General features: G+C 39.6%; 1 protein-coding gene across 1 annotated transcript; it reads left to right on the top strand.

Annotated features, from left to right (window-relative positions):
• The first annotated feature begins 11,406 nt into the window (after positions 1–11,406).
• On the top strand, positions 11,407–21,623 carry LOC131242145 (probable serine/threonine-protein kinase PBL3). Its single transcript, XM_058240588.1, has 6 exons — positions 11,407–11,672; positions 16,780–17,114; positions 17,976–18,111; positions 19,746–19,882; positions 20,005–20,128; positions 21,011–21,623. The coding sequence occupies exons 1-6, from the start codon at positions 11,609–11,611 to the stop codon at positions 21,463–21,465; spliced, it is 1,251 nt and encodes a 416-aa protein (XP_058096571.1). The 5' UTR covers positions 11,407–11,608; the 3' UTR covers positions 21,466–21,623.
• The last annotated feature ends 488 nt before the right edge of the window (positions 21,624–22,111 follow it).

The raw sequence follows: 22,111 nt of genomic DNA on the forward strand, positions 1-22,111 counted from the left end.
TATCACAATGGTTTCCACAAAGCCCTTGACAGGACCGTCCATCTCTAACCAGCATCCGGTGGGAGTATTACTCAGTCCCCACCCCGCGTGTAGAGATGGCTCTACCGTATTCGGGTTCGTTGATTTGCATAGAGCCTGGTACCACAAGAAAAGCAAGAGCATCCAAACAGGAATTATATCAGTTGCCAGGCAAGGAAAGTTTCACTTGGAACCGGGCAGTTAGGGATCGTCGAATCACTGCATATTTTGGCCAGGAGCCCATCCACATGGTGACCCATCAGATCAACGGTCTCAATCACTGATATACTCAATGCAGTGTACAGCCAGGATTGCGCTACACAGCTCTATTTCTCCATAATATTATCTCCTTTATGGGGAAAAAAAGGAGTCGTCCATTACTGCATAAATTTCATGGAGCTCTCCACTCACCTTTGACTAATAGTATGAAACCTTTGTCAGCAGTCCACTCACTAGTTGCCTCGAGCAGTGACTTTGTGTCGCAGTCCTTTCGTCGCATCCCATTAGGGACCCACCCAATGAGCGGTCCATGTAGCCCTAGTAACTCTTTTTGATGGATGGGATCAGCTCAAAAATTCTCACACAGTAGTTGCCAGAGGTCGTAACTGCATTGCGACCATCTCAGGCCCGCCATAACAACAGCCCGTGTATCTGTAACAGGACACTTCGATGGATCGAAGCAGATAAAAATCCTATCAGCCCCAAATCTTCACTCGTGTGTGAAAACAGGTCCAAGCGCAGGCCAGCTGACATATCGTGTTTCGGGTGCCAGATCAATACGTCTCAAACGAGAGGATTGGGACACGCATTTCCTGTAAAAGCCTTTCACAATAAGTTTCTGCACGCTGAAAACATAGGTTAGGCCCACTGTGATGTTTATGAGAAATCCACCCCGACTATTTTTTCTTTTTTTTAATAGCTCATTTTAAGACATGGGACCAAAAATAAGCTGATTCCAATACTCAAGTAAGCCGAAAACATGAGGATTGAACTTCCACTGTTGAAATATTGGTGGGACACAAAAATTTTGAATCAAGGTAATATTTGTTTCAGTTCATCTAGGTAGTAATGGTGTTATGAAACGGTATGGATGGTATTTAAACAGCATTTAAACATGTATGTCGACCCTAGAGAGGTTTTAATGCTAGAAATATTCTTACTCACCTTTTCTTTTAGTGCAGCCCACTTAAGTCTTGGATCATGTTTAATTTTCGTCTCAAGTCTTAAAATGATCTCGTAAAATGGATGGACAAGATAGATTTCTCACAAACATCACAATGAGCCCCACCTAGGTTTCTAGGAAGGAACTTACTGCAAAGGCTTTTGCATGTGATCCGCGTCCGGAGGATTGCGGGTCAGGTACGGGCCCTGTCTTGAGGTCTGAATGCCTGCACGCAAGGTTTTGCAAATTTTTCCATCGAGGGCCAATCCAAGCCCCACAACAGCTGTCTTTGATGTTAATGGCAAGGCTTTAGCGTGAGTTATTACAAACAGGCCATGCTCGCACCCGACTTTTCGGCCTCATTAACTCAGCCGCGATCCAACTGACCCGGACCTGGCCCATACATGGTTATTGCCGCACAAGATATTTACAACAGTAATGCCACCTTTTACCCACCACCGTCTTTTCTAAACACTCCCAAACTTTACTTTCCGGGTCTAAATCATTGTACGGATATACTATTTGCAGACGAAAATACCCTTGCAGTTATGTGGACCGTGAAACTATAGCTACGGATTATAACGGTAGCTGTACGTTGGCTCGGTAAATTTTTTATGTGGTCGAATTTCACGGTTACCTATAGCTACGGCTATAATTCGTAGCTATAGAGAAGGGTATTTCCGCCTTTAAAAAATATGCCCGGACATAATAGTTTAGTTTGAGAAAATAAAGTTTGTGAATATTTATAAAAGACGGTAAAAGGTGGGATATATAGTCGTAAATTTCTCTTGCCGCACGGACACGGATTCGCCAGTGACCTCTCCTGTACCGAGCTCGGTTCTCGAAGAGCTCTGGAGGCCCCACCATGATGTTTGTTTCTTTTTCATTCCGTCCATTCCTTCTTCCATCTCATTTTAGGGTACAAGCCCAAAAATGAGGCAGATCTAAAGTCCAATGGACCACACCACAGGAAGCAGTGGAAATAGTGATGGCCACCATTGAAACCTTCTGGGGGGTCATTGTGATGTTTATTTTCCATCTAACTTGTTCATAAAGTCACATGAACCTTGAGGAAGGAAATATATATATATATATCAACTTGATTCATAACTTCTGTAGCTCACAAGAATTTTTCAACGGTGGGCGTTCAATCCCTATTGTTTCCTTCAGTAGGTTCACTTGATCTTTTGATCTGCTTCATTTTTAGCCTCCTGCTCTTAAATGATTGGTAAAAATGTATGGACATGTATGGACAGCAGGGATAAAATACATACATGACGGTGGGGCCATGGTACTTTGGCGGGCCACTACCGAATTAGAGTCCTTGCCGCACGGGCGTGGATTAGTTGTCACCGGGGTAACAGTTTCCCTTACCGTATGGCTCATCTTGATTATATTTTGTATATCCACTCTGTCCATCCGTTTTTACAGACAATTTCATAATGTATTTCCAAATAAGCATTTCTAAAACTCAGATGGACCACACCACAGGAAACAGTAATGATTGAACGGTCACCATTAGAAACTAACCAAGTCCCACTATAAGAAGATCCTTAATTTTTATTTGGAATCCAGTCAGTTGAAAACGTCAACCAGAAATGGAAGAAGGGAAATTACAAAGATTAGATTGATCCAAAACTTTTGTGTCCTACAAAAATCTTTTAATAGTAACTCACCACTTTTTCCAGTGGTATGGTCAACAACAAGATATATGTATATTCTTCATTTTTTGGTATAACCACCTTAAATGATATTTAAAAAGGGATGGACGGCTTGGCCATGATACAAATTCAACAAGTTAGGCTCCACAGAGTAAGAGTAACACCCACGGAGTTACCCGGGTACCAGCTAATACGCTCCCTTGCAGCAAAAGAAATAATAAAATACAACAAAACAAGGTCAAACAAAACGTGCGAGAGAAATGATTTCACACGCGCATTTTCTCGCAATCTGCCTGGAAGCCACTATCTGCGCACGCCCTTTCCGATTTCAATACACGCACCAGCGTTTCAGACGTGCATGAGGCTGGTTCGTCTACATATCCTTGTACAATAAGTTTAATTATATAACTTATACACCTTAGTGTAAAAGCGACTCACCTACTTATTAGCTATGTGCATGGGCCCATTCGTTGAGTGTAGGCCATCCCCACTCACTAAAGTGACCCCGACATGATTTATATTCAAGAAAAATCAGAGCTAAATAAATCACTGGGTCGCAGACCATGGAAAATAATGGATGACCACTCAAAAAATTCCGAAATCATGTGGTGGCCCACTTAATAGTTGGACTGGCCTGATCTTTTTTTTTTTTTTTTTCCACACACACCGCCACACACTCACACTGTAGTGGGATTTCACCACCTATGGGTACTCAACCCTTGACCAGGTGTTGAAACTCCTAAGAGTCTACCACTGGAACAAGGGCAAGGATTGAGGCGTCCCCACTTTGACGGTGGTTTGCTGTGGGGCCTCTGTTTGAGAGATCCAAATTGTAAAAGAGAATTGATCAGTTACAGCTGATCGTTAGTGCCAACATGCTTGTGTGGCCCACCAAATGTGTAGGTTGGCCTGATTTTTAAAACCAGGCTATCATTGCGGCGCGGTCCACATTTTTGGCAATCTGATAAAGAAATGGTTGTTCCTGTGAAAATTCAAGAAAAGAGATGGCTTTTCAGTGACCGCTTGTGGATGGTGGATGATTGGGTGAGAAAATGGAAATTTTGCAAATGATGGCCCGAATGCACTAGACCCACACCGCTCGGTGGGATGGCAAATGGGCTGGGGCTCACAACCCAGGTTCAGCAGTTTGCCTCAATGCCTATAAGATCGGCCCCACCATGTACGACCCCTTAAACTCAACCGTCAGATTGTTCCACTCATCAGGTGCCTGACGTACGTGTATGCATCGAGGACAACTAGCACAAAGATGGCTGGGCTTACCTGATAAATAATTAGAAACTTGCATAAAAAATATCTATGTTGTTTGGATTCCAAGAGAAAGAAGGGAAAAATAATAATTGTAAAGATGACTTTCATGGAAACTACTAAAATATTCTTATTTAAATAACAAGTGGAAATCTCATATTCATCACATGATACTTATTTAATTTCTTATATTGGGAACTGAAACTATGAAAAATATAATAATTTCATAGAGAGTCAAGCCTTATTTTTATTAGCCAAAAATAAATAAATTATCACGTCAAGTTAAAAACCTTTTTCCCTTTTCCAGTGTTTGGAATAGAATTTGTTGATGCAAAAAATCTGGTTCACCCTTGCTGAGCTCCGAACACTCGCTCCGAGCCCTGTAAGCCTGTACAGGAGAAGGACAAAGAGACACTGACTAGAGCAGGGGACCCTCCGATGTCAAAGTCAGGCTAAAAATCTAGATCTAAGTAGTGTAGTTGGGGGTTAGGGTGTGAGATCTTGCATACCTGTTTTTGTGGATATGTCTCCTATTTATACCTTTTGATCAAAGTAATTGTGCCCGACATTCTCAGCACGATCTCTGTCAATAAGAGTGAACGAAGTATGCGCTAATGTTGGCAGTTACCCGAAGATCGTGCGTCGGATCTTACTCCATGCAGGCACTACTAGAGTTGATCCTTGAGCGTGACCATATGCTCCATGTCCGTCTGAACCGACCCTATAGCCTAGCGCCACCGTCTGAGCCGACCCCATAGTCTAAATCATTCCTTTGGCAATCCAAACCCATAAGCAGGTCAAGCCTGGCCGTTTGTCGGCAAGGATCGGGTCGGAGCCAATGGATGAGATGTATAATGGCTTCTTCCGAGTTCCAGGCTGATGTGAAAGCTCTATAAAAGAACATGGAAAACGAACTTTGGTTGCTATGACCGAACTGTAATAGACGAGCTATCATTGACGAGCTGAGGTTCAGCTCATTGGCATTTGTCGTCCGGCCTGTTATGGCGAGTCCGCTCAACTAACCGTGTTGTGCTTTCCTCAATTGGAGTCGATGGTGTACTTGCCTTGGCGTGTCTACTCAATCGGTCGAGCCAAGCCCGCCTTTTTTGAGGTCGGCCTAAATTTTCCATAACAAAATTCATAATTTCCAAACATAAGATTATAACTTGTAGATTAGAGTGAGATAGGATACAGTGGTCCAACCTGTGGGAGAGATTCTACAGTACATATGGATGGGTGATGTACAAATTAGGTCGTCTGGCCATATATAAGTCCCTACCATTGGATGGTTTATCTCATGTCATAGTTCCGGAACACATGAATCAACGAGATTTTGAGACCATTTTCATGTAAACTCGCTGCCTAGCAAGACTAGGTTGGGTTTAGACAAGACTCGTTGAATTGGCTCGAAAACTCAACTAACTCATCACGAGTTGGCTTGAAAACTCAGCCAGCTCATTACAACATGGCTTAAAAACTTGGCTAACTCGGTATGACTCGGCATGACTGACCAAGTCAATGACCCATTCAATGGGTTTCATTTTTAGATTAGTTACAAAATTAAAAAAAAAATAAAATTAAAAAATAAAAAACTTAATGTGCAAATCAAAGAGATATAACCTCATCTTCAAACCAAGAAGCATGCTGCCACCAAACCATCATGCACAGGTTTGTCTTGGGTACTAAAAGTACCTTGAGTGCCCCCAAAGATTGTAAATGCACTAAATATTGAAATTAGGGTTTTGCTCCATCTAATATCTTCATGGGCCTCCGCAACGTCCTTAAAGCTTTGGCAAGAGCTATTAAATAAAGTCTTATTCAATCATTTGAGAACCGAATGAGCAGGTGGGATTCCCATCATCAAGTCAAATCGGACTGTCCATTATTTCAAGTGTTTAAGTGTCTCCAAACATTGTTAATGCATTAAATAATGAAAATAGAGTTTTGCTAACATCTACGTCTTCGTGGGGCCTCTGTAACATCCTTGAAGCTTTAAATGACACATGGGATGCCAATCATTAAATCCAACTGCCCATTATTTCATGCAATTGAGACAAGCCACAGTGCAAATATCATGTCAATTGTATGATTTTAACCATCTGTTCAACATGGATAATGGACAATTAAAATTAAGTGGAGAAACAAAATAAGCCCAATCATCGTCTGGAACCATCTATTGGACAAATCCTACTTTCTACTATTTATGTTTCCAAAGTAACACTTCTGTTTCAATGATTTTTTACCATGAAATCTATGGCTCATAGAGAAATAGACTGAACAAATTAGCTTCATTCATATAGTTGTTTTTAGAGGTGTATATGAACTGAGCTAGCTCGACTGGACTTGAAAAAGCATGATTCAACTCAGTTCAAAGGAGTTCGAGCCGAGCCGAGCCGATTTTTTGAGCTAGAAAATGTTGATGTTGCTTTGAATGGAACCAATTTAGTGACCCGGTTACTTTGATATTGATGTTGCTCACCAAGTATTTGATGAAATGACTCAACGAAGTGTGGCCGGTTGCAAGAAAGGTATGTATATGAAACAAATATTATTTTTTTCTTGATTTTTATGTTGCTTAGAAGGTGTTTGATAAAATACCTAAAAAACCTTTGTTGTTGTTTTACATACAATGGGTTTTTTAAGGTGTAGTCTAGGCATTTGTGGAAATCTTGCATAGGTGAACTCGGTTCGATCTTGACACGATCTGGTCCGAGCTGCTGAACAAACCAAGCTGAGCTGAGTTCAAGTTAAGGTCAACTAGTGGCCAAGTTGAGTTAAGTTGAGGCTAGCTCGACTTGGTTCGACTTGATGTACACCCCTAGTTGTTTTCATCCAGTTTGTGTGACCCTTACTATGCTTTGTTACTTGTGGTGTGATGTAGGGTGGGTCACAGATGCATTTTTAACACAATTGGATCAAAAGAAGCTCAAATAAAAGCGAAAGTAATTTGTTACATCCGATCCTAATCCTATGTGGGGCATGACGTAATTGGGCCTAGGTGTGTGTAGATCGAATAAATTCATTTCGAGCATGGAGAAATTGTGTGCGCCAAATACATCCTTTTTGACAGAAAATGCACCCCTCTGGTTCAATACTGTAATTTTTGGAAAAAATTATCCTTTTTCTTTTTAAATAATTTTATTTCTATTTCTTATTTCCTATTTCCTTATAGTTTAAAAAAAAATTCCTTTTTAAAAGTTTCTCATAATTAAGCGAAGAATATTCCAGTAAGGTTTCTTTGGAGTTTTAAATTTATTTTTTTTGCAACTTAAGCTTTGAGAGAGTGTTTTACTATTTTAGGTAACTTTAAAAATATGGTTAAAATTTTACATTTTAAGTAACTTTTGACATAGAATTTTGGATCATATATATACAAGTGATGTAATTAAAAAGTTTTAAATTTTTTATTCAATAAACTGACCTAAATTCTCTCTCTTATTTTTTGTGTACTAAAAATATATCATTGTGGATTCAAGATTTTGAATAGTTGAAAAGGACAATAACCTTCATCTTCATTGTTTCAAGCTCTTCCTGAATTGTAGTGTTATTACATAATGGGTATAAATTAATGATTAAGCATACCATGTGTCATTTAAAAATTTTGTAGACATTACTTAGCAATAAAGGTGAAAACATAAGCAAAACCCATAAAATATAATTATTAAAACATCAGTTGGTTAAGTTGATTAAAACTCAGTCAAATCTCTAAATTGACTACATCGAGTTGAGCTGAGTCAGGTTTTCGAATTCTTGAGCCATGGCTCATTCATCTGATATGGCCACTAAAGTATCAGTCGAAAAACACAAACATTTAACTGTCAAACATGTAGCGGTTAAACTCTAGTACAAAGGCAACCAGTACTACGATTGTCTCGTGGATTTAAGCTTTAAAATATAAGCAGCTCATGTTGGTGCAACACGTTTGGACCAATTTCTAAATCATCCTGCCACGTGTTTGGTGGAAAGATGGCTCTACCATATTCCAGCTCTTCTGGCTCTACTATATTGTCTCATTGATCAATGTAAAGCGGGTCACGTAAGGTTTTATGGCTGAGATGGATAAAAAAAGGCCCGGTCAACGACAAAAGTGATCCAGACTGTCAGATCTTAAATCAGGCGTATCTCACAATGCAGAATGAGTTATCAAACGTAAAATATACGATTTTGAGGTTGAACGAGATACTTTAGCTACCTAATACGTCGGGTTGCACAAGTCAAACTTGCGAAATACCATCAGATCCACGATCGTTTCTTTATTTTAATTCCATTTTTACTATAAATAGTAAGTTTTAGTTTGATTATAACTCTTCATCAATTGAGCTTTAACAGTTGTGCCAACGTGAAAAGTGCTTAGAATAATTAGGAGAATATGATACTTACTATTTTTTGCCAAAAATCTTGTGAACTAGTAAACATTACGACCGTCTACAAATAATAAGTTTACTATTTATAGTATGTTATGGTAAGTTGCAAATTCTTTATAGTAAGTTGCGAATTCTAAGAGTTTTAGTTGTAGTATGACTCTGAAATTTCTCTCATTGCTTAGTATCTCTGTTCTAAGAGTTTTAGTTGTAGCATGATTCTAAAATTTCTCTAGTATCCCTGTTCTAAGAGTTTTAATTTTAGTATGATTCTGAAAATTCTCTCATGTGAACTTGTTTATTTTATTGATCAATTAAATTTCAAATTTTATAGAATTTATTTATATTTTTTTTTGTTTTTTTCTTGTGGATTCAAAAAGTCACTGTGAATAGTCCCTGCATCACTCACGGAGTCAACCTCATCATATTCATACTTACGTCATTCACAGATTCGAAATGCTGCATTGCCAATTGTACCATCACCCGCAGCGCACTTTCACTAATCATTTAGACCATTCAAAGACCGATGGTGGGAATATCTAAACACTCAAATATAAGAATTTCAGAAGTCCCCCATCAAATCCGGTTGTTGGATGGTGCGGCACATGTGGACCACTAAATCACCGGTTCACAGAGCCATTGTATTTTTTCTTCCTTTTAATGTCTCCAACACCAAACCTATGTGGGGTCCACCATGTTTTACATGTAAATGCACTTCCTCCATCAGCCGAGAACCATTCTTTGAACAGGACATAGATTAACCTGATAAAGACTGATGGCGACACCACCTGAAGCAATGTAAAACTGCTCATACAGCCTCTAAAGTTCACACGGTGTAGCCCCCATGATATCTGGATCAAGATTTATTTTATTTTATTTTTTATAATTTAATTTGGCTAGTTACCTTAATTAATGAGTTTGATGAAAGACAAACCTATGGTTGGCATCGCATTCCCATTATTCTTCGTAGTGTGGCCCACCTGAATTGTGGATATCGCTGATAATTTCCCATAAGTCCTAAAATCAAGAATACAACTCGATGTATAGAGTGAATTTTACTTATACTGAATTTTACTTATACAGCATGTGGGTCCACAAGCTTATTTGTTTCTCTACATTAACGTAGAACAAGCCTTCTGGCAGATGTGAACCTGCATCTTGGGCTTGAGCAAGACCTCGTACCCTAGTAGAGTAATGGATTATACATTTAAAACTATGGATAATGTTTCTGCTTGGTTGGCTCTTAATTTATTGGGCAGTAGGCCACTATTTGAAAAAGATGATTTTAAAACATGCTTTGCATGAGCCTCATTTATTACTGCTGCCCGACGTGCAAAACTTACAGAGAAGTAACTTAAGTTAAACTGTTCACATTATTGGTCCAGTTTAAATGTATTATGAACTAAACATTATATTTATTTCTTTTATCTGACCCTATTGGTTTGGCGGATGTACTGGACTGTCCAAAATAAAAAAATATATTATGATCCTGTTTCCGCAATAAGTGTTTATGGATCGGAAGTTGGGATTGCTTAACCATATTATTTTTCAGCCATGACTTGGCAACGGCTTGGTTCGCAAATTAGTCTTTTCAATCTGATTTGTTGTACGCTACACCTTCACTTTCTAAACGCTTGCGTATCAAGAATCATGCACTGCTGGAGTATAAAATACTCGCTGTCAGGCTTACCGACCGGAATATTATCACCCAAAACAGTTATTAATTCAGTAGTCCACGAGAGCATCACAAATAGTAGTACTTGAGACTCATGCATTATGGAATAGTGGAATTAATGAATCCATTCAAATTAAACTGCTTAAATAATAGGTTCCAATTTAGATGTATTGTTTACTAAAAGTAAATGACTATTGGATTTGCTGTCTATTGGACAGTTAAAAATAAAAATATCCAATGCTCTTATTTCAATAAATAAATCTCCACAGTTCATACGGGGATAGAATTGATCATGTTGGCTTTTGGTTTAGTTTTGATCACGTATGTTATGTATGGGTGTACTAGATTTGATTGTGTGACTCGATTCAAATTGAATAACTTAACTCCAAGTGTCAAGATAAGCAGATGTTGAATGCAATAATAAATGATCGAGATTTAAGAAGATCAATTACTTGTTCAATCACTCACAAGATAATTATAGAATAATTAGACAATTATGGGAGGGTGGGGTTTTTCATTTGAAAATGGGTTGCTTCTTACTTTCCGTACAAAATGAATTTTATAAAAAGAATCAATTAAACAAAAAGTAAATACATACCATCAATCGCAAGAATCAACGGTAAAATAGATAAGTCAAGACATGATAAGGAGGGTAAAATTGATAAGATAAAATTAATTGGTTCGTTGAATTAGTATGAGATGATTTATTTTGATGAACTTCTAGTTATGTATAGATTTTTATTATGACTTTTTTTCAAATATTTCTCTTTGTTACTTTGGCAATTGTGGCAGTTGAATTATTGATATATTGGTTTTTTTAGATCTTTTTTCTCATATTGACAGGTATCCTCTTGACTGCTCCTTCTTGCTCAGTTACTTTACTCTTTTTAGACTTTCCAGTCATGCCCCATCACTAGGTAGCATGTATTATTAGATTAGAGCCAGCTACAATTCTGTATAAAGCATTCTAAATAGTTTAAAAAATCTCTTGCACCTTTTCTAACAGGCTATTTTAGAAACTTCAGAAATAGAGTACAACGTCAACCAATCAAAGTAATTTTGAGTCAGCGACTCATTTAAAGTGGTTTCCACAATTAAGTGGGGTTACTTTATAATTACGTTGTTATGTGTACAATTTATGAATACCCGCGTATCAAGCGTCATACTCTACGAGAGTATCAAATATAATTCCCCATAAGCAAACGTGCAAATAGATGAGGTAGGGTATTTTGGTCATTATAAATAACCGTAGTGCTCTCTTGCCGAAGACTCGCCCGTTTGTCGCTTTTTACAGGGGTGAGGCCGAAGGCGGCTGCTGCTTCTCAGCTTCTTCTCTTCTCTTTCCTCTCTCTCTCCCTCTCTGTCTTTGTTCATCTTGACAATATTCGAGCTTTCTTTTCATGGCTATTTGATTGCTGGAGAGAGAAGTAGAGACAGGAACAGAGAACCTTGGTTTGAGACCCAGATGGGCAACTGCTTGGACGCTTCTGCGAGAGTTGTGAATGCTCAGAGCTCTCAAAATGCTTTCGGTAATTCCTCTTTTGGATATGTTTATCTTCTTTAGGTTCCTTAAAATTGGTGAAAAAGGTCCTTTTTTGGTTGTTTTAGTTCATCCCAGAAATGAGAATTTTCGTGGGTTTTCTTTGCTTATTGTATTTTTCTTCTCTATGTGTGTTTTGATGGTTAGATGTTGAGTTTTCAGTGAAAAGATGGGTTTATTTTATTTTATTTTTATTTTTTTTTGTGGGCTCGATTTGAGTTAGAAATGAGATCTTCTTCTTTTTTTTTTTTTGGTTTTGATGGATTTTGGGTGTTTGCGAAATCGAGTCAGTGTTTGGTATTTTCCTTTTCATTTGTATGTTAAAATGTAACAAAAATGACTTTTTGTGGGTTGAATTTGCGCAGGGAATGCTGATTCTCAGTGGGTTTTCATGGGTTTTGGTTTTGTAGTTAGTTACCGATGTTGAAATCTTTGCATGATAAAATTCAGTGAAAAGATGGGTTTTTGTGAGTTCGATTTGCATTAGGAAGGGGCTAATTCTTCGTGGGTTTTGGTTGTTTTCGATCTTCGATTTAGCATGGATTTTATGTTTAGATTTGTAGAACTGGTTAGAAAATGCTTTCCTATTAAGGGTTCAGGGCATGTTTGGGTGCCGCATAAAATGAGTTCATCTCATTTTAGTTAATATTAGTAATGGATGAGAGATCATAAATGGTTGGTTATCATGATGACTTTTAATTCCACGAAAAAAAAAAAAAAGAAGTTGAAAAGAGAGAGAAAAAAAAGAGATCTCTAATACATATTTAGGATTAACTAAAATGAAATGAATTCATTTTTTTTAAGTGGCATCCAAACAAGCCCTCAGGGGGCAAGCCCTTGGGGGTTTAGTCTACGTTATAAATGCAAATTCTTCATGTGCATGAATGAGTTTTGGATGTCTATGATTTTGGATCTTCAGGTTTTGATCTGTAGAGGTTCGTTGATCCCGCTTGCTTGTGTGTGTGTAGCCTTGCCCCACTTCATGTCTGAATGTGTGTATGGTGAAAATGTTGTGAACATCCAAGCTGTCCATCATTTCATTTCCTGGCCCAAAAATCACGGGATCCACTCTTCAGGTGGACTATGGTTATAGGAACAAATAGACGGGCGGAAAACACTTGGTCTGCTCCTTTTTCATCATGCCATTGCTTTTAACACTGTGACATGCCTGATGAGTGAGCCAGCCTGATTTTTGGGCCAGGGCATTGACATGGTGGGAGCCAGCTGACAGATGACTTGGATCTCACACCCTATGAGAGGCCGGCACTTGTAGTTGCATGTAGAGGAGCCTTATTAGTACATGGGATCTGCAAGCCTCTTAGAGCTTTATAAGAAAAAAAAATAAAAAAATAAAAAATAAAAATAAATAAAATAAAATAAAGTTTATCTCATGTTAGAGCTGTGAATTCCCCATGGATTTGTATGGCTTTTGGTTGTTTCTGGTGTGGATTTTAATTTGGATATGGGTGCATAAGATATTTAAGTTGCATATGAATACACTTTTTATGGGTTTATTTTGCAAGGAAAAAAAAAAAAAAAAAACAGAAACATCGCGATAGAAATGGAAATTCTTTGTTGCTTTTGATAGGCGTTTGCCTTTAGATTGCAAATTTGGGTGGGTGGGTTCTTTATTTTAGATATAGATGATTAAAAATGGTTAAAGCGTACCTGTATAGTTGTGGTAGAAATGTGGACTTGCTTCGGGTTTTGATGGGTTTTGGCTGATGGGATGAGTTGTCTGGATGTTAATATTTTGATAAAAATGAAGTTTCTGTTTATTCAATTCCCATTGGAGAAGGAAGTTCTTTGTGGGTTTTCGCTGATTTGAATGTAGTTCCTCATTTCAGATTTGGAAATCTGGTCTAGATGTTCACAATTCCTAATGGTTTAGTTCTCTCTATAGATGTGATTCTTTGTTGGTCTTGATGGTTTTTGTCTTTTAGCAAATGTGGATTTAAGTTGGGTTCCTAATTGAGGTGTAGAAGCATAATTGTTGTTAAGGCGTACTTTTATTGGCTTAATTCATGCTACGTATATGAATTCTTCATGGGTCTGATTTGGAGAGTGGATGTTATGATGTGGTTCGGGGCATGGTATTTGATGTTTAAAATTTATGTAGATGTACCTTTTCATGCATTTCGTTTGTTCCATAAATGCAAATTCGTCATGGATTTTGGATGGATCTGAGCGCATTGTCTTTTGGGTACAACGTCCTTTCTACTTATTCAAATGATTCAGATTTCAATCCCCAGTGAAAAGGCATTTGTTGTAGATAATGCTCACAAAAAAGCTAAACCTCTGTTGATTTATAGCAATTTTAAACTAATAGAAACCAGCTGATTTTGGATTGAAGCACACATCCATGTGCAAAACACAAGTCCCTCTCACATCCATGTCGATTCTCCAAATGAATTTCCTTCCATTTAGTTAGGTACTAGTTCGACTCTAATAATCATATGGAACTCCTTTCAGCGATCGTCTCAATTGCCGGATGCAGTTAGCTTTCTTATGGAACTTCGATGGGGTAGGTTTAAGAGAAATTCAGGGAACAGTTTTGGACTCTTATGACCTTTCCAGATTTGGATAACCGGATTTTAATCTAGTGAAAGCCCTAAAACAGTTGAGTTGAAGTTCGATGAGTTTCCCTGGTTTATAGCATTCGTGGTTAATGGCATGCGGATAACAAATCTAGATGTTCCTGAGGATGCCCAATTCACAAAAGAATCAGTTCATTTACCACAAGCATGCTAAAATGCAGCTTGCATCATAGAAGTGGTATGCAGCTGTCTGAACACTGAACACACATGGCAAACATGTCAGCGATCTTGACTGTTGATATGGTGGATTACGATATGGATTAGGCCAGATCCCAAAAGCAAGGAGATCGGACTGTGGTAGCCATCCCATTAGTTACCCACAAAAGGAATGGTTTAGCTCAAAACATAGCAACAGTCCACATGCAATTGGCAAAGCGGTGAACAACTTGATGGTCTGAGTTTCTACACCTATGGAGTTTCTACACCCGGTCAAGGGTTTGAATATCCATAGGTGGTGAAATCCCACTGCAGTGTGAGTGTGTAGGGGTGTGTGTGCATGTGTGAAAAAAAAAGAAGAAGAAAACTTGATGGTCTGAGTTGCCCAATCACTGCAATTTTTGGTCTATAGCCCTTTAAGAGGTGCCCCACCAGCTCTCCGGTCCCTGTCACCACATTTGATGAATGCACCCCTGAGAGGGAGATGCATAGTACTTCTATGACCTACTATAATTTGGATCAGAATATTGAGAAACATGAAGGAGAACATTAAAAGTGGGACTGGGAAATAAGGGGAGAATTAACAAATGGAGATTGACTGAAGACTTACATGAAACCCTCTCTCTAATTGCCATAACACTCCAAAGCTACTTATAAACAAAACAAGGATGTAGATTACACCATGAACAAAGACGTTCATTTTACTTCTCTAATTAGCTTAAATTCATGTTGATTTAGATCCAATTTCGAGTTATGGAACTTTCACGTCAAAGACCCATGAAAGTTGGGTTGTTCCAGTGTTTTAAATAGCGGTAGCGTGTTGCGTAGCGTTCAACCCTCCGTAGCGTGTAGCGAAATAGCGTAGCGTATAGCGTAAGCTACACAATACTTCTATTTTTTAATTTTTTAATATATATATATATATATATATATATATATATATATATATGATAAATACTATATAGTGGGCCCACCATAGAAAATAATGCAAATCCACCCCTTCACGCACCTCAGTGGGCCCTGTGTGGGCCACACCATAGAAAATAATGCACATCCCACCCCTTCACGCACCTCAGTGGGCCCCACGTGTGCCACACCATAGAAAATAACGCACATCCCACCCCTTCACGCACTTTAGCGGGGCCCACGTGGGCCATACCACAGAAAAAAAAGAAAAAAGTATAAAGAACACCAAACCGACAGTAACTAGCTTTTTAAAAGGGAAAAAATGAGGAAAAAATTGAAAATACCAAGTTATTTTCATTGTACATTGAAAAAATTCAAAAAAAAAGAAGGAGCATACCTATTTTTGGTCTCAAGATGAGATTGAATCGCTGAAAACTGTAAATATTGAAGCTACACAGCGATCAGTTTGCCTCTGGAAGTAGTTTTTCCAACTCACGATTGAAAAGTGGGGAGACGAGCAACGTCAGCAGCGTCGGTTTGCGCCTGGCAGCTGACTTTCGACCACAGCATGGAAGGGTGGGGAGAGAAGCAACGTCGGCAGCGTCGGATTGGCCCTGTGAGAAGATTTTGGGTCTCCAAATGGAAGGGTGGGGAGAGCAGCTGCGTCGGCTGCTGCGGTTTGGGGGTGAAAGCCCTTTAGAATTAAGTTTTTTGTTTTTTAACTTAAGTTTAGCTTGTGGTGTGAGTTCACCACTGTTTCCTGCACTGAAAAATCAAAAAAAAAAACCAAACAGGTAGCGTACGCTGCCTGCGCTACACGCTACATATCCGTAGCGTACGCATGCGCTACAGGGGAAAAACGCTATTTCGAACGCTATGTAGCGAAATCGCTACGCTACACTACGTAGCGTACGCTACCGCTATGTTACAAACGCTATTTGATACACTGGGTTGTTCATCCGTAAGTGTTTGACAGAAATCTATGTTTCCTATCAGTTTGATTTGACATTTTTATTCGTGGTTACTGTGGAAACTGACTAATACTGGCAATGACAACAGACTGAGTCAGGCCCGCCAGTTGTTGGGTAATTTATTTTTGAGCCCGAAGATGGGGTCCTTGCCTAATCTGTAACAGTCAGAAATGATCTTGACCCAGACTTGGGCCAGGCCTCCATGGAAAAAATTGCCAAACCTGGTCCCACTCCAGCTTGTTATTAATCAAGCCTGAAGTTCAGGTTTGTGCCTGACCATGGGGCTAGAAAGTCGGCCCAAGCTCGCCAATGGCTGATTGCGCGAGGAAGCCTGACAACCAACCAAGCCCATTACCAGACCTATCCATTAGTAGATAGTTTCAAGACAGGTTCTTATCATTTCTGTTGCATAAGTATTCTTTTTGGTGGACTCTAACTTCCCTTATTATTTTCTGCAAAAATTCAGACGCATCAAAAGCCAGCAGCAAAACAGTTTCAGTGCTTTCCAATCTAACAGTGTCATCATACAGTGGAAAGAGCACCAACGAGAACCTCCCTACTCCACGAACTGAGTTTGAGATATTATCATCCCCATATTTGAAGGCCCTATCCTTCAATGAGCTAAAAAATGCCACAAGAAACTTCCGTCCAGAGAGTCTTCTTGGAGAAGGAGGATTTGGCTATGTTTTTAAAGGATGGATAGATGAGCAAACTCTTGCTGCTGCAAGGCCCGGATCTGGCATGGTCATTGCTGTCAAGAAACTTAAACCAGAGGGTTTCCAAGGTCACAAAGAGTGGTTGGTAGGTATATCAAAATTATTTTTTCTTCTTCATCAGTGTCACATTATCCTTGGTTTTCTGTTTTGAAGCCTGGCTATGGCTACTGGCAAGAATAGAAATTTGAATCATGCTCTCCCCATCAGTGCCAATGTGGCACGTGGGTGTGAGATCTGGGCCTTTCATCTGGTGTAACCACTGCGCATGCGCTGTAGCCCGAAGGTCAGGCTGTTCTGTTCATCAAGTGGGCCAAGCATGTAAGACTAATTTGGAGAGTTGCCCAATTTTTAACCATGTGTGGCCCCTTTGATGATCAGATCACAATTACCTATTTTGTGCTAGTTCTACGTTATGTGGCACTCTACCTGCCAAAAAGACCTAGTACCCTGTGCTGGGAATAGTTTTGAATTATATGTATGTATGTGCTTGCGCTTGTTCGGATGTTTCTCTGTGTGTGCGCGTGCGCGCACCTGTCAGTGTGTACATGTCTGTATCCCCTATCTAAAGGGTTAACTGGCACCTCTCGCCCTCTCTCTGTGTGCATGCGTGCATGTACCCTACCTAAGGTGCATCACCACCTACTGTACCAAAACTACCAAGGTTTGCTTGGTTCTACAGTTTTAGGAAATTGGTACAAAAAAATGTACCATATACCAGTAACATACCTCATACTCTCTGCATGCGGGTGGTGGTGATCCCAGCGCCAGCAAATCAGACCAGCCTGAATTTCGTGCCATGGCACATCCATGGTCACCAGATGAACAACCTGGATCTCATTCAGTGGCAGAGCAGGATTGGAATTCCTACTTATGCAGGTAGCTATCAAATTTCTCATTCATTATCGATATCTATATTCTAATGGGTTTGCTCCATGTTTGATTGCAGACGGAGGTTAACTATCTTGGCCAACTTCACCATCCAAATCTGGTTAAGCTCATTGGATACTGTTCGGAGGGAGACAACCGTCTTTTGGTTTATGAATTCATGCCAAAAGGCAGTTTGGAGAATCACCTCTTTAGAAGTAAGTAATAATTCTCATCAGACATCTCGTTGATTTGATTGCTCATCACTTCATCCTTTTGAGTAGTCTGAGCATTTTATTGCTTCTATATTACTTGGATTCAACCACATGTATGTCAGTGTGTAAAAATGTGAGGTATTTGAGTTTTGACATGATGATGATTGAAACTGATGCATTGAGATGAATCAACATATCATTATATAACATCTCTCGTGCTATTAAATGTTAACAGAAAAATGTAACAGCATCATATGCCATATGCCCAAAATGCATCTAAGGGGCTGTTTTGGGTGACGAGCGGTGAGATTTGTGAAATCCACGATTTCAGATCTCCCCTGCCTGTTCTGTGTTGGGGATTTGCTCAATCCATGGATTTTGCAAATCTACACCTCCATAAATCCATGGATTTGGGGCAAATCCAAATCTATCAAAAAAACTAAAGACCTGGCAAATCCTAAATTATGAGATCTTTTAAAAGCAAAAAAGTAATTACTTTACAATAGATGCTCCCAAATCCATGGATTTGTAGACTTTGGAATTTGCCAAATCCAAATCCAAGGCAAATCCATGAATTTGATGAGTTCATGGATTTACCAGATTCACATTCTCATTTCCTTAATCTCAAACAGGGCCTAAATATATAGACCTGTACTTGTAATATATTCAAGAAAACAGGAAAAACAAGAGAAGGCAGCTCAAAAAAGTAGTAAAACACCCCACGTCTGATATGTTTGCCTCACTAGTGTTTCTAGTGAGGAATCTGAATGAGCACACATCCTACTGTTACATTGGAATTCTTGAATGAATTATTACATCTTCCACAAACTTTTGTTGGCCTTTCAGCTAAGATCAAGTACAGAATCTGTTACCAATGTAATATCTGATATGTGGTCTATATAAGGTACTCAATAGCAGTAATGGTGTCCATAACGGTCGGCCATATGTTCGTTACGAACGGGCCGTAACATCCGCTACAGCTCTATGACGGTTGAAATATTTCAAAGGAGAAAAAAGTATCGTGCCCGTATCAATCCATTGCAGCTGTTGCAAGCCCATCCCAATTCACTGGCCTTCTTTTTTTCCTTCTTTTTTTCTTTTTCTTTTTCAAATCAGGCATCACGGGCCGTATTGCATAATGGGCACCGCCGTTATGGTTGTCACATAACCATTTTTGAATACCTTGGGTCCATAGGACCACATGATACTGAATTAATTTCGGGTCTCAGGCAACTTGGAAGCAAAAAAGTCATACTGAGTTGCCAAGTCAATAACCACAACCACACCCATGTGTTGCAGTGATCATAGACCTGGCACACCCATGTGAAGAAAAAAAAAAAACATTTAGAAAGACACAGGCCATACTGCCTTGTGTATAACCGCCAAGTTCTTTTCTTCCTTCTACTACTGACAGCTCTTAGTAATAAATAACAACTTTCTGCATCCACAATTCGTGATTGTCATCATGGTGCATAAGAACTTCTTTATTACCATTATTTGCAGCAATCTCTTACTTAATTCCGATCTCGATCATGATTCTCTTGGTCCCATCCACTTTTCATCTTTGCTGGTTTTTTGCTGAAATTGGAACTCTGCAATTCCAACCTCAAAATTTTCAATGGGCTGCCTTTATGCAGGAGGTGCTCAGCCACTTTCTTGGGCAATAAGGATGAAGGTTGCCATAGGTGCTGCTAGAGGACTCGCGTTTCTACATGATGCCGATTCCCAAGTCATCTACCGTGATTTTAAGGCTTCGAATATCCTTCTTGACTCGGTAGGCCAAAGAAAAAGGAGCATATATACATTGCTAGCCTTTGTTGTCATTGAGGTCGATCTATTTTCTGAAATACATCCACCCCTAGAAGGCTGTAACTTATTTTTCTTTGACTGGTGTAGGAGTTTAATCCAAAGCTTTCAGACTTTGGCTTGGCAAAAGATGGCCCAACTGGGGACAGGACCCATGTCTCCACGCAAGTTATGGGTACTCATGGCTATGCAGCTCCTGAATACATCGCCACAGGTTTCTTGACTTTCTACATTGAAGAGCTTGATTTGCTTATTGCATGAGTCATTACTATTGCAAGATTTTGAGAAAGAAAGAAAAATAGGGCTACATTTTGCTCATGGATGTTTTTTCTTTTTTTTCAAAAAAAAAAATCGTGGAGTGACTGCTTGTTGTTTTTAAAAGAAGATAAATACATGAAGGTGTAGAAGTCAGCAGCAGAAGTGAATAAATCACTTCTCTTCGGCTCAAAGTCACTGAAACCTTCTATAAAATGGGCTGGATTTCTTAAAATCCAGGGCAACCAGGCACTTGACTGTTTTTCTTAAGACCAAAAAAAGAAAGAAAAGAAAAAAGGGAAAGCGAAAGTCACTGGGAATCTTTGTATGCATGACCTCTACTTGTAAAACAAAGACCAAAACTATTCCACAAGCTGGTGTTGTTCCCCCCCACCCCCAATATTTAGTAGATTCCCAAATCAAAATGGATCCGAATGGGTCTCATATGTTGGACTGAACTGCCCAATAAAAACAAGATGGGGTCCAGTCTGGGTTCTAAAACATTGGCCAAAATACATCTCACCATCCAAACCCACCAGAAGATCCCCCTTGAAATACTGCTATTTCACAGATTCTGCACCCCTTTTTCACTCGTAGTTTCTTCATTTCTTATGGGACCATAATTCCAATTATGCACACATGCATGCACGCAAAAACAAACAAACAAACAATCTGATAGGGGCGATTTTAGGTGATGACCATCAAGTAATCGGGCCAGCTAGATCCACAAAATCAGAAATGGGTACTATGTCAGCATCCACAGTTGTATAACTAGAGTCATATTTCCATATCAAGTGCCGTTGAGGTTCCCATCTGTAATAATCTTTTCAATGGCAAACAGGTCGACTTTCTGCAAAGAGTGATGTTTACAGCTTTGGTGTCGTGTTGTTGGAGCTGCTATCCGGACGCCGCTCCTTGGACAAAACCAAAGTAGGCATAGAACAGAATCTAGTTGATTGGGCAAAGCCGCATTTGGGTGACAAGCGGAAGCTATTCCGAATCATGGACACCAAGTTGGAGGGCCAATATCCACAGAAAGCAGCCTATACGGCCGCCGGCATCACTTTACAGTGCCTCAGCTCCGAAGCAAAAGCTCGGCCACGCATGGCTGAGGTGTTGGCAACACTTGAACAGCTTCAAACCACAAAGAACGTGTCCAAACACTCCCAAACAGCACAGCAAGCAGCTTCTAGTCCTATCCGGAAGTTGCCAATGAGACACATCCCTTCGCCACTGAATCTGACACCCGGTGGCTCCCCATTGCCATCCTACCGACAATCACCACGGGTACGGTAACAAGTGGATGGATCGGATCTGGTATTTCCTTGTATATTTGGTAGGAAATTTGAATCATATTCTTCCTCGTGCTGGTTTGATAGCTGTGTTTTGACAGTGTAGGGTGTTGGCATTGTCCACAATGCACCATGCCGGCTTATAATATGTCTTGCTGAATACATGTGATTATTGTATCTGATTTAGGAGGGGACTGATCACATCCAACCTATGTGGGTCCCAGTCATGATGCTTATGTAGTATCCAAACCATGCATCTATTGTGCCTTCTTATATTCATAGTACATCCCAATAAGCATCTTGATCCAAAACTCAGATGGGATGCAACATGGAGCAATGTACAATCACTCCAAAAGCCATCTGCCATCTGAGTTTTCGAATGGTTCCGAGCTTCGGTGGTTGCTGCATCATGGTAGGGGCACCCCTGATGAATGGTTTTGGATGCCATATAAACATCACAGTGGATGTCAGGTTCCATCTGAAAGTTTCTATGGTGGGCGTCACCCACCTCAATGACCCCCATTGATCCCTTTGGTGTGGCCCACCTGAGTTATGTATCAGAACGGATTTTGGTATCTAGACCAACATGAGGAGGGAAATCTAATAGACAGGTTGGATGGCACTCACATATTATGGTGGGGCCTGCACAG

The sequence above is a fragment of the Magnolia sinica genome, chromosome 4, assembly GCF_029962835.1.
Source record: "Magnolia sinica isolate HGM2019 chromosome 4, MsV1, whole genome shotgun sequence".
NCBI classification, from domain to species: Eukaryota; Viridiplantae; Streptophyta; class Magnoliopsida; order Magnoliales; family Magnoliaceae; genus Magnolia; species Magnolia sinica.

Excerpts from the sequence above, each read along its gene's own strand:
- LOC131242145 (XM_058240588.1), top strand. The coding sequence starts at position 11,609 with ATGGGCAACTGCTTGGACGCTTCTGCGAGAGTTGTGAATGCTCAGAGC. Across the intron at positions 18,112-19,745 it reads GGAGAATCACCTCTTTAGAA|GAGGTGCTCAGCCACTTTCT; the intron begins GTAAGTAATAAT and ends GCCTTTATGCAG. Across the intron at positions 19,883-20,004 it reads CGAATATCCTTCTTGACTCG|GAGTTTAATCCAAAGCTTTC; the intron begins GTAGGCCAAAGA and ends TGACTGGTGTAG.